General features: G+C 30.6%; 1 protein-coding gene across 1 annotated transcript in view; it reads right to left on the minus strand.

The window, feature by feature from the left end:
• Positions 1-14690, minus strand: part of LOC108568466 — a 39439-nt gene that overhangs the window by 10695 nt on the left and 14054 nt on the right. Inside the window, exons 3-4 of the mRNA XM_017929580.1 lie at positions 7365-7506; positions 3238-3449 (exon numbers count right to left, since the gene is read on the minus strand). Of these exons, the coding sequence (XP_017785069.1) occupies positions 3238-3449; positions 7365-7506 (354 nt within the window). The remainder of the gene's footprint in view (positions 1-3237; positions 3450-7364; positions 7507-14690) is intronic.

The raw sequence follows: 14690 nt of genomic DNA on the forward strand, positions 1-14690 counted from the left end.
GCGCCTGCTACATAATTTTTAAAACTTGTGTACACATATTATGTGTATTTTGGAACGGATTAAACTCGTTAAGCGAGGTTCCACTGTATTTAACTATAAACATAATTTCCTATCCACTTAAAATATTAATTAAAATATGAAAATACGAAAGTCGCATATTTGTATATTTATTTAGTATATACATATTTGAGTTTAGCATGATTATTAGAAAGTAATGTATGTATTCAATATAAAATCTTGATTAAATGGATTTCTCGCATGCCTGAATTTAGTAGAAGTGAATGCTGCATTTTCGACAATCGATTTTCTCTAGCGAGGGGTTTCAACAAAGAAAGAGAACTGTACGTATTGCAAAGATACATGATCAATCATTTAATTCATTACATCTTAATGTACTGAAGAATTAACGTGCCGTGTTTACACTTTAATTTTATTTGATATCTAAATTAAAGTAATGGAACAGAATACACGATATATATCACAGCTTACGAAAGTTAATCATTTGTACTTGGAAGGGTTGCCATAACACTTTGCTAAGTTGGGATATAGTATTATGACATTCTAGTAGAACGTATACAATTTGCAAGAGTAATAAGTCTTTACACTTGACAGATTCGTGAACGATAGCAAATTTCAAACAAAATCTCTTATGAAGTTAGCATTACAAATATTTTTTTAACTAAAATTCTATAAAACATTGATTGTTAGACATTATTTCTTCCATTGTAACTTTTGTTTTAATTGGCAATTACCAAGTAGTATGTGCGTAAAATGTGAAATTCCTTTTTCTAAGGATTTACTATCGAAATCTAAATAAATATTTTAAATTGTTTAAAAAATAAATACATTCATTATAGTGCGATTTGAAAATTTCAAAATAAACTAAATTTTAATTGAAAAAATAAATACTAAATAAATAGTACACAAAATTATTTAAGTAAAAACACAATTTATCGTCTTTATACCGTTAAATCTCTTTGAGTACAGTTTCTTTTTATGCGGTTTTAAACTCCTCGATTAGTCCGGTTTTAAACAGTCCATAATATTTACTCGCACTATGCGAGGTAATGTTATATGTGTTTGAATTAACTGGACAAACCGAGTCATTTAATTTAATCTTCTACTTGTGTTTTCTTTCATATAATATTATAATGGTAAAATTAAATGAAAAAACTACAAACAAAAATTGTGTACATAAAATGGCTAACTCAACTCTAATTATGCAGGTGAAATTAAATACGTAAAGTGAACTTCACCAGCCTATTCACATAATATCTAAAATTTGTAATATTATATGCATTTGGTACATTGAATCTTTAACAAATTTATACAAGGGGGTCTAAATGTTCGCTAAGTAAGCGTTAATTCATTTGTTTCTGAAAAACGAAAGTTGTTTGTCAATTTGTTATTGTCTAACGATATTTCAATAAGATCGATAAGAATCGATTCGATAAAAAGCAATATTAGTGATGTAAGATCGGTAGAAATTCCACCAACAAAGCAAGAAATTCGTTTTGCCATTATTTTCAGATTTCGACGTCAACTCAAGTATGGAGCGCAGAAGGTACAAATCCTCAAGTAAAGCAAGACAGCAAAAGTGAAGATGTCGATTTAATTTGCTGCTGATCAAACTAAGAGAGCACATAAAAACTTGCAACTTATCACAAGTTTTCAAAAAAATGTTGGGAAACCAGAAAGAAGGAAGTTTCGCTACATTTTTCATCACGATAAGTCCGTTCACACTGTTGGAAAAACCAACAACTTTCTTGCTCTCTCTGGCATCAATGAAATACGCCTTAATGTACGACAATTATCATTTTAGTTGGCACTAAAATATGAAAATTATAAATTTAGAAATTAGTAATGAAATCTACCTGGTAAATTTCAATTAAATTATATTACATATACAATACATTGTTATACACTTTATTTATTTTATATCATTATTTTAATCCAATATATATTTAGAGTCTATTTGAGTTACGTCTGTTCATTTAATATTTAAATCCTTTAAATAATTCATTGTAATATTTTATCGAACCAGTTGTTGCCTGCTTTGAATTTATGTTTAATAATTTCCGTTAATGAAGTAAAACAAACTATGTTGTTTTCGATTTTGCTGTAAATAATCTGAATAATAAATCCAATTAGCAAAATGTCATTACTTTTACAGATAAAATATAATTCTCAAATTTATTGAAAACATATACGAAACGTATATTAGAGATAATAGAATAAAAAGACATTTACAGCAGTTAAATTTTTATTTTATTTTTATTGTTGTGTTTCTATTGTTACAATAAATGTTATTATTATTATTGGAATGAAAAGTTTCTGGAACAATTTTTTTTTTGCAAATTAATATATTTATTTTTTGTACAATCTACTTTATCATCCATTTCAAATCTACTTGTTTCGTTGTAACAATAAAATTTAGTTTGAATATAAATTATAATTTATTTAATTTAGTATGAATATAAATATGAATTTCATTTCAATTGTCTCTTAAATTCGTAAAAATAAAAAAAAAATATTGTGGACTAAAAATGTTAATAAAGATTAGTTAAAACAATTAATTTAATAATTTTCTATTAGTAATTTGCTTTCAAATAAAAAATAATATTTTCTTTCGTATATAACAATTGAGATAATAAATTAAAAATAAATATTTGTTTATGATTATATAAATACGTTAAATTTCAACAAATATTATTATTAAATTTCATTACAATTATTTTAAATTTTTCAATCGTAAAAACTCTGAACAACTTATAAATATTTATAAAATAGTCTGTGTTAAAATTCCCACGTTTATATTTATTTGACTATTGCTACTAAACCATGTATTTTCACAAAAAAAAGTAAATAGAAAAAGACAAAGAACAAAAAAAGTTAGTTAATTTTTGAGAGGGAATTTCACGGCGCTCTGGGTTTCAATGCGAACCGAGCAAATTAAAGCCGGCACCATAAAATCGTAATTAAAAGTGGAATTACATAATAAAAATAAAGCGATGCGTGTATATGCTCGGGTGTCTTTGGGGGCGTATGTGGATAATGGTGATCACGATGATGGCCGATAACGAGAAGGGGTGGGCGATTAAAATCTGCATAATGCCTCAAAATGTTAATGTCGATTCGTTATCCAGGACCATAACAAATTACATTACAAGAATCGGAATGCGAAGCAAATTACGATGATTACAGGATTTTTAGATCAACTATAAAAAGAAAGCTTACCGGCTACGGTGACGCTGTGTGTGATGGAGGCCAGCCGGAAGGATGGAGCTTCGGTGGAGATCTCGCATCTGTAGGAGCCGGTGCTGTGGTCTCTGGTGAGACGGGTCAGACGAACCTTGCAACTGTCCTCGCCGCAATCCGTCGACCCAGGCACCAAATGCACCCCGGCCACAGGGAATGTCATTGTGTGGGGTTGCTGGTGAGGCATGAACCTAAAACCCAAACAATTTGATGACACCATAAGTCGATGCATTTCCAGATGTGCTTGATATTTCAATAACCGAAATAAAATTTCACTTGAGACATTCATAGACGTACACTGAGGTAAAATAAATCAGCGCTCATAGAACTGGTCATTATCAGCAAAAAAGTGACTAAAGCATTGGTCATATTTCAGTAAAAAAATTCTAGTACGTTCACTGCTATTAATAATAAAATGTGGAAATTATGAAAAGTTGGCAGCATTACTAAATGTGTTGACAGTTAATGTCTTGTTGGTCATTGAGGTCAAATTTTATTAAGAGTTAGAATCTTTGTGAGTGTATTAAACAATAAACTTAGCATAATAATAAAAAATATTCAAAACTTTGTGAAAAGCAACATTTTTGCCTAAAAATTTTACACTTAATGATTGATTTGCTCGCTTTGGTCTGTGCGCTTTTGTCGAGCTTTTGTTACGGCACCATTCTCAATATATCATATACACTAGCAATAAATGTATTAACAAATAATCAATTCTCAATAATCCAGAAAATATACGATTAAATGGTGTATTATTAAATTAGATGCAGTGGATTTTCATAAGCTAACAAGTTGAATTATTAATCAGTTAATGAACATTAAATCAGTGCAAGTTGCAAACCGGTCCAATTATAAATGCATTAAGTTCCTGCCGACAAATCGACCATAAGGTAATTAGAATGTTGATAATGCACTTATTACTTCGAACGAATTATATAACCATCAATTATTTTTATTTTGAAAAACTTTTCTTATAATAAAAATGTGCAATTCTTAATAACATACATATAAAAATCAATTACTTTCAAAGACTCTATTGGTAATTAATATAATAAATTCATTATTATGGTAAACATGTTCTACAGTTTATATTTACGATTATTTTATATTACGTTTTATATGATTGCCTTAGAATTTTTAATTGATATGAGTATCCAATTTAACACCTTTATATTAGATTTATATAATCGTGAAGACAACTATATCACATATGTCATTCAATTGCCAACAGAAATCTTGGATAATGATATTTATTGTAAATAAAATGAAAAATATTATATTTTAGAACATTTTTAAATAATAATAATTGTGAAATATTAAGAATAATGTTGTAACTAAAATCAAATCCAGGTTAATCGAGAAAGACAAAAAAAATATTAATGTAGTTTCTACAAATTGAAATATTTTTATTATCGTAAGTTGAGAAAAAGAAAGTACCAGTTTTCTTCGCTTTTCCATTGGAATCAATTATATTTATATAATATTTATGTTTATAACAAATATGAGATTTAACATTTATGTAGAGAAAATTATTGATATAATCTATATGTAAAGTGAACTACTCAAAATTTTTACTTTGTTTCACAAATAATACAATAAATTTTTTCTATTTTTTTTTTCATTCCTGAATTTAATTTTATTCCTATTCTGAAATATTTAGAATCTAAAATCAAATCTATATCCCGCCAGTTCCGTATATTGATATACTGAACCATCTCTATGTTAAAATATCCTTCTTTGCAGTATAATCTTTAAATGGCTTCCTCGTCCTCTCTACATCGAAATCCAATTCTGAAAAGCCTCTCTGCATTAAAACGGAAGGCCCTCTTTGTAATCCCCCTAATGAAATGCTATATATTAAATCCAAAATAATTCTCAGAAGAGTCGAATTACCAATCATTACAATAATCTACTATTTAATATTCCTTTCCGTTTTCAATTCACTGAATTACAATAGCCATAGACATGAAAAGCAAAATCATTAAAAATCGAGAATAAGTTATACTTTTTTTTCCGGTAAGGAACGCATTATCGTAATTTACATTAGGTTATATGGGAAAACGTGTTTCACTATACGAGTAACTATATAAGTAAAAATTCGGAAATTTTGGAACGGATTAAACTCGTTAAGCGACGTTCCACTGCAAATATTTTTAAGAATTAATATATTTATTATTTACTTGTAAAATGTTCTGAATCACAGAAATAAAGATATATTTTTTTTCATGATAAATTGGTAAATGCTTGTAATATCATACATTTATTTTATGCGCTATGTTAACACTAAACCTGCTAAACTTTATGTTTGTAACTTTGTTTCCTTAACAATTAATTTTGTTAATCATATAGCTAATATGACAAAGTTTGTTCTATTTTCAAGACATTTTTGAAAATGTAGACGAATCTTGCAATAATATTTTTATTAAATCTTATATTTATAAATAGATTAGGGGTGGCACAAGTTGATTGCTCATTTTAAATCATAAGAATCCAATTCAAGTAATTATTCAAACTAATTAATTCTTAAAAAAAAATATTCAAATTATTTTATTAAAACTCAATACCTAAAACTATTTAGTATATTGAAAAAGTAATTAATTCGAGCGTTTTTAAATTATAAATTTGCTGTAATTTTTGAAACTTAGAATATTTATTTATTGAATATTCAAACATTTTAAAATAACCGATGCTCCGCATGGTAATAGTTCGGTTAATATGTTACACAACTGAATATTGTAGTGATTTATATAATCTTTTTCTACTTTAATTTCATATCTAGTGTGAGAAGGATCATAACTCGCTTCAATTGAATAGAGGTGTGGCAAATTTGTGATGGCGTACAAGTACTCCAGAAACGCCCAGTTTATAAGCATTAAGTTTATTGACATATCTTTAAAAGCATGATCCTAAGACTGGGGATACGTAAAGAAAATGAAACACTATTTATCGATCGCTTTAAAAGGAATGAAGTGTCGCTGAATAGAGAAACGAACTTTGTATCAGATTATCTGACGATTAATATACGGAGTGTTTGTAAGCATATGAAAGGATTCCACTGTTGGATACTCTTCACTTGTAATCTGCATATTTTCAGATGTTCCCGAGTCAATTATTTATTATTAGTTTTCGGGGAGCAATTGAAACTAGAAATTTCCATTGTAAATGGATCATAGATCAGGGACGGAGAGCAAATTAAAAGTTGGCGCCCGGATGGGAGCCTTCCTCTATCCGAAGCATAGTCGACCCCCGCCATCAACCCGAGGGACGAATACTCGGTCGGTTGAAGAGGAAGAGAGGAGAGGCTAGGGTGGAGAGGCAGACTCAATAAAATCTTATCAAACACACATTAACATAAATAAACTGTTAGCGCGCGAACGAACTCCACTGCTAAGTGAAATATTGTAATGGCTTGGCAAATAACTCCTCCACTAGAATTATACAATAATTTTATCTCAGCATCTCTCAATATCTCTTTCGCGGTATGTGTGTGTGAGTGTTTGCGAGGGATTTGTGTGCGCATTAGTAAAACGGAGAAAAGTCTTTCAAAATTTATTACTTCCAAATCGCATCCCGATGAAAAATCTTCGAACTATACACTGAAGTGCCCGAAGAGCGCATAAATCCGCTTTGCAGTGACTTCTTTTTATTTCTATTAGCATTAATATTTCCGCGATAGCTATCTCCATCGTACCCACTTCAGATACAAGAAGCTTTTATTACCAACAAACAGCTCTGGTTTACATTTTAAGCATCATAAAATGTTGATTTTTTGTTTCATTAGATCTTTTCAAAACAGAGGTTTTTAACTATTTTATTTCAATACTTCAAGCATACATCATTTTGGACATTGAAAAGTTAAATAATTATTTATGTATTAAAGATAATTTAATATTGAGGGTGGAAAGACCTCGGATAAGCCTTTGATCATAATGACCAATAAATATGTTTAAAACAAAAATAATACTATATAATACTAATATATGAATTTTACTATTATATGATATAAATTTAATCAAAGATAATCTTAGATTTAATATAACATTAACCTAATTTAAGACATACAAATCATTAAACTGTTTTACTCAAATTTCTTAATTTTCGGTTACCTGAAGAATTCATGATCATCTTTGTACCATTTGACAGCGTACATGACTTCGTTGCCCATATCGAAGATGCAGTCCAGGTTCATGTCTTCTCTGGGATCAGCGACCAAAGGCACGGAGAGATTCTTCAGGATTAAAGCTTCCTCTGCAACAATCGGAAAGGGGGAGAACGGTGAGTAACGAAATCAGATTATATTGGCACAAGAAAGAAAAAACTTTTTATCCGGGCATGTCTCGTAAGTAAATTGGATAGCGCACGTTCGTTATATATATTTTTATGTGTGCATGCGAGTATATATACATAGTTACATATACAGGCAAACAGTTCGGTAAACTGCCAGAAGTAATAATGGTCAGGGCAGGAAATCCGCCGGAATTGAATTTAAAATTGCACACACAAACACACACACACATAAATGCATGTTACGTTTTGCCTCTCATTTTATGTTTGCACTTTCCTTTTCCGGTTTCCTTTGCTCCCGATCGCCCCTAATAAACATCACGGAGGAAATTCCGGTTAAGATTTAAAATTGAAAGTGTTCGCGCAAAAGTTTCGGCCGCGTCTCGTAAATCAGCCACGAGCGGAGTCCCAAAAAAAGAAAGGAATGGGGAGAGAGAAAAAATCTTCGTATAGTTTTATGAGGTTATGATTAGCTCGGCGAGTTATGGGCCGTTTCTCATTGCTCCGATCCTGTCACCGTCATCCGCGAGAATTAAATCACAGGAAGCACGAAGACGAAGAAAAAAAAATGAGCAGAAGAAAATCGAGAAAAGAAACGCGCTCTCGAATGGGAAGAAAACGCGAGTTTGATTTATGTAACAAACTTTTTTAGTGCTCGACAAAATTACGTTGTTTGTTTTGCTATTTTGTTTAGCGAAATTGTAAACACATAAGAAGACCTAATGAAAAAAAAAGTCGTTAGGAATAAAATATCCTGCGACGCATTGAGGCGCTAGTGTGCGGCCCCCTGGTGGTACAGTAAACACTATAATGTTTGCACCTAACCCCAAGCGCATGCAATACGAAGATGCTGCTGCTCATTGAGGCCTTTTTTTCACTTGTTTCTTTATATACTCACACGTTTTTGTTGCCTGTTTGCGCAGAATGTGACGCTTTCGTTTTATCTCCGGCAATTTAACGGCAAGATTAATTATCAAACAGTACTCCTCTTTTTTTCCCTCCCTTGCCACTTCGCCCGCTTGATTAATTAAAAATAAATTACGCGACGCGGTTTTACGGAATACTCGGCTTTCAACAAGCACTATGATTTATCGAGGACACCCGAATTATAAAGCACAAGCATAATAAGCAATCAACAACAACGGCGAAATGAAAAACAATGTTATGCGCCGCTTTTGTCTTTGATGTAACATGGAGACTGCAGCTGTTGCGTGTTTTAAGGGTAGAGGTCATCTTAATTCGCAAGAGATCAAAGCAGATTTGCGAAATCTCTTGAACAATCAAGAGCACACCAGCACAAACATTTATTTAGCCTACGAGATGACCGAAAACATTTAACAAAATAAAAATAGCAATATTTTGTAAGTTATAACACACATATTGATATTAAATCAATTGTTTTATTATCTTACAATTATAATCAATAATCTATAATCAACCGGTATTCAGTTTATTAAAAGTATTATTGTTATTTACATTTTCAAAAAATTCAGAGATGTAATATAATTTAAAACTTGGACTTATGTTTGAGTGACTTAATATTTAGCTAATAGACCGAAAACATCTCTTTGAAGATGTTATAAAACGTCAAGTGCATAAACGTCAAATAAATAAACCTTTTTATAGTGCAATGATTTTATTCTAATTTCTTCCTTACTTCTTAAAAAGAATATTGGAACTTTTCTAAAGTAGAATAATACATAATTGTGTTACTATTTACACCACTAAACAAACCTTTGTTAGATTGACATAATTTGCTAGAACATAATTAATAGTAACTTATGGCATTTGGTAACATAATTTTAGTACCTGATCTACAAATTAATAAACACTGGAAATTGCATTAACCGCAATATCCATTATTAGCCCTAGGCATATTGGAAATCAGAGTTTATAATGTTTGGGTCGAGGTTATACCTTGTTCGACAATTTGATGGAAGTGAAACTATGAGAATTCCAACGGATTTAATCATAAAATGATTGCTTTTGAATCAGATTTAGTCATGAATATACACGGAATCATGAGATTTTCTCTCTTTCCAATATTATGAAATACTATACTTTTATTGTAAATTTTCATTTTCCTCTATACGATTTATTAGATTAATTTTCTGTAAATAATTTAAATATATCAGAATACTACATTAATTTCAACTTATTAAATTTTTAAATATTATTACAGTTTTTTGATAAATTTTATGTCAAATATCTTTTATATTCAGTCTGACCAATAAATTATTTATATAATAATATATTACTTTAATAATATCTACTCAATGGGAAGTTATTTTTAATTTTTGATAATTTCATTGAAGAAACTAAAGGTGATATTACTCATATCAGTTTTTGCGTTTTAACAAGCCTTGTTGGAAAACTGCCTGATTAAACACAAAATATTCGTATCAATTCTTTATGATATATACTGGACAGGTAAACAAATCATTACGTTGGACGATAAATAGATCACGGGCGATAAACATAAATTATCTGGACAATGGATGCTGATGAAGCACCAACATTGTGGCAACCACCACAATGTTCGCAAAGGAAATAGTGCACTATTATCTTTTAAAACCTGGCGCTACCATAGAATCATAGTGTCGAATAAATCAAGATTATACATATAAAACTAGCCACCAAGCATTCAGTATTGATCGCACATGAGGAAAAAAAATCTGCCGACATTCATGAATCGCTGTACTAAAATAAGCAGATTTAACCTGTATGTAGATTTTTTTTATAAAAATGAATATAATTATGTATTTTACATTACTATTTATATGAATTTAATATAATTTAAAAGGACGGAAAGACCTCGGTCGATAGCCCTTTGGCCAGCATGATAATATATATATTTATTTTGTTAATTTATGTTAGAATTTATTTACTTATTTTGAGAGTTATGTTTATTATTTAGTTGTTATTTTTACCATTTATTTATTTACAGAATGTATTTTTTTGTATTTTCTGTCTGACCAATAAATTATTATTATTATTATAATAATTTAAAAGTAACTTAATGAATTGTTGATATAAGCGATATTTTTAATTGATACTAATTTTTAATAAAAAAATAATAGTTATGTATATAAATACATAGTAATTGGATCGATTATTTTGAAAATTCACTGCATACGCATGTATTATGAAGTTTCCCTCTATACATACAGTTAAATTCATTATGTACTCATAACTCAGAATTATACGATAGTTATGTAACAGGTACATCTTCAATATTGTATATGTGATCAGAAAAGCATTTAAATTTCATCATCGTGATTTGAAAAATGTACGGTTAATGGTAAATTAATTAAAAATAATAAAGCTGATGATACATAATACCTCATTCAATAAGTTTGTAGGATGACATATATATCATTCAGACGACGCCTGTCAAAATTTCATAGCAATCTGACGTTTAGTTCACAAGTTACAGTGGTTTTAGTGACGCTACTTTTGTAATTTTCAAAACAATGGAAAAATATCAATTTCGTGTGTTGTCAAAACATTGCATGATGGCATGAGCAAAGCAAAGCATGTTAAGTGTTATGGGGACTCTTCTCCGTCGAGACAAATGGTAGAGAATTGGTTTACTGATTTTAAATGCGGTCGTACAGACACAAATGATGTTTTGGTCTCCCAAATTCAGCAATTGTTACAGAAAACATAAAAAAGTCCATAACATGGATTTATAACACCCTGAAGATTTTAGAAGACAGTGTATTCACAATTTTGCATGAACATTTGACCATGAGAAAGTTCTGTCCGAAGTGGGTACCGCGTTTGCTCACAGTGGAAGCACTGTTTGGAGCTGTTGACGCGAAATAAAACGTTTTTTCATGCGGTATGTAACAGTGGATGAAACCTGGATCCACCACTACACTCCATAATCATATCGGTCATCAGCTGAGTGGACAGCAAAAAGTGAAAGCCGTATTTTAAGGCCAAAGACAAGAAACGTATCGAAATTTTAGAGAAGCGTTGGAATGAATGTATCACTCTTGAAGGAGACCATGTTGATGAATAAAGCCGAATATTGCCAAAAAGTTGTTGTTTTATTAGTCATCCTATGAACTTATTGAGTGGTTTTAAAAGGCAAAGTATAATATTCGCCTGTATTAAATTAGAACTAATAATTATTAGTTGTAAAACCTTTTATTACTTTAAAAATCAAATATTCGAATTTATAATTTTAAAATTATTGAATAATTACTAAAAACGTTATATTTTTAATTACAAAGAAATTAAGAAATAATTAGTTTCTTTGTTGTTAATAACAAATTAATTTTAAAGTTATGTGCTGTGTGCACATAACTTAAATTATAGGAATTTAAAATTTTCTTAGAAAAATTAATAGACGAAAAAAAAAATAACCGTACATCAATTTAAAATCAACATTTTATGAAAATGAAATTTAGGTAACATTACCAAGAATTGTAATTGTACCAACACGATAAGTGTAAAACATGTAAAGTCTCAACTCGATAACTTCAAACCCTAAATGTAATAAACAAAATGTATTGCAAGTACCAAAAAGGGAAAACAATTATATAAATAACTACTTTACCTAAAAACAACCCTTATACACCCAACCACTTGCAAAATATTCGGTCTGAAAGGCAGTATTTAAACTCTAGCAAAAAGTTCATTTCATTACGAATTGAGTATTCAAAATCAAGTCTTCGCATTTAAACATTTTTTTCGCTCAAATTTCTTAAATTTAAAAATGGAATTTGCCACAAAAGGAAACAGAAAAGCTACAGCTGCAGTGAACAAAATTGCGGAGTAATGTTCTTCAATAATGAAGGAGTTACCATAGATAAATGACAAATTGAAAAATCGTGATTTCCATCAAGTTGGATAAAATATTGAAGAATCGCGATTACATGGACGATTGGAACAGCATTTCAAAGATGCAACTGAAACCAAGTTTTATTTACACCAAAATAATGGAGTAATGGATAAAAAATTCCTTGAGGGATTTGAGAAGGCTCTGTTCAACGGGATGATGGTCACCAAATATTCGATGAGACCTGACGACATGTCCGACTATGAATTTCTTAATGAGTTTCTTAAACACATCTGTGAGGTGCGGATAAAATCGAGAAGAACTTGGCGATCGTAGAGAAGGCAGTGGAAAAAAAATCATTCAAGGTGGAAAACGAGTTCGAGTCGGCGAGAAAGTGTTTAAGCTTAGAAGTTGAAAGTTAAATTTACCTATGATTCTACTAGAATAAGTTATAAAAAATCGGTCTAAGAAATGGGTCAATATTTAAATTATTGTATGTAATTCATATTTATTTATACACTATTTCTTCCTTTTCAGGATTTATTAATTATAATTTAGTATTTATTACTGGAAGACAATATTAATAAATAATTAAATAAATAAATTAAAAATAATCATTTTTACTTGTCTGTTTATTTTTTACGCATTTATACTGAAATTGTTGAATTGTTTTGATGCACATGCTGTTCCACACAGCTCAACTCCGAAAATGCATTAATATTACTTATAAACGTGCAATTTATTTTATCATAAGTTAGAGTGTATCAAATGTTATCTTATTCATTCTAAATTAATCCCAAATATATTACTTTGATTGTTAAATCTAACCGTGGTATAAAAGTTTACTTCATTGTAAAAGTATAATGGAAGCCGAATTGCAAATGCTTAAGTGGATCAACCTCATTTTGAAGATAATAAATTTCTTAAAAAAAAAAAATTTTCTACCATTAAAATATGCGGAGAAAATACGAACAATAAAAGATTAAAAATGGGTTAAGGTAAGGATTTTTTATATTACACAAATTTTGCATTGAGTAGTTCAGGGTTTTCCAAACATTTCCTACAACGGAACACTTCGTAAATCCTGAAATTTTCACGAAACACCATGTTTATAATTAATAAAATTAAAAAAAAAATGAGAAAAAACATTAATTATTTATTTAGTAATTATTTTATTCCTATTTCACGGAGCCTATTAAGTTTTGCGGAACATAGTTTGGGAAACCCTGGATTAGATGAAAAAACTTTACCATTTTAAATAAATGTATCGCTAAATTATGCGCAAATATGAATATATTAAGAAAATGATAAGTAAATGTAAAATTTTTGGAAATTGGTTACAGCGGTGAGGCGACATCGAGTTTATAAACCCCGGCGCATCCGCCGGTTCTTTCCTTCCAGTTAACTATATCCGAAGGTGTAAATCGTGCGTGCAGTATTACTCAGGAGGCATCGCGTTCCTCGTTTCCTCAAATTTTGTGTGCGAGCGAGTGAATAATAAAATAATCCATGCACGTCTCAGCCTGCGGCCTAAGCAGAATCCAAGAAGGAGCAAAGAGTGCCATCAAGCCATACCGAAGAGCCATGTGTATGCCCATGTATATCCGACCTGAGAGATAAGCGAGTTTCATTAAAACACAAATGAAATTCTTTGTATTACTTCCAGTACTGATTACCGAATTACGCCGTGGCGATGCCGCCCCTGAATACTAATAGCCCAGTGTACACCTCCTCGCGTATTCCTTCTACAGAAAGCACTTAATTATTTCGTCATCCGCGTGCCAAATTAATTATTATTACTGGGGGGAAAGAACGAACTGGATGGAAACAAGGATCGCTACTTCTGCGGATCGCGTTCTGTCTTTAATTTATTTTATGTCCCTTCTTTTTTTTTTAAACCCTCTCTCTCCGAGAAAGAAGAGAAGGAGGGAGTGAGGTGGCGTGACGCGAATTCGTAAACCAAAGTGTAATCATTAAGCTCCCAGTTAATTAGCTCCAGCAATTAAAGCCCGAAAAATCTGCACGCTACCAAAAAAAGCTTTGCTTCAGTTCGAACTACAGTGTGTCTTTGTATCGGAGAGAAATAATTGGTACGACTTCTTCAGTGAAACCGCATACGCCGCCTCTTTGATGCAAAAGCGATCCTTTCCATCGCTGATCAAAGTGGATGGTCATTGCGGATTTGCATACAGAAAAATGTTTGCTTGTTTGCTTTTTTTCCATTCACCAACTCTGCTAATTAAGATTCCGGTTGCACGAACGTTCACTATCTGGAACTGTATATTTTTGACCCCTCGGATCAACCGCGATAAATACAAATGTTTAAAGCTCCGAGTAAAAAATAAAGAAAGGGACATAG

This window comes from Nicrophorus vespilloides, unplaced genomic scaffold (assembly GCF_001412225.1).
Source record: "Nicrophorus vespilloides isolate i.1.1-1 unplaced genomic scaffold, Nicve_v1.0, whole genome shotgun sequence".
NCBI classification, from domain to species: Eukaryota; Metazoa; Arthropoda; class Insecta; order Coleoptera; family Silphidae; genus Nicrophorus; species Nicrophorus vespilloides.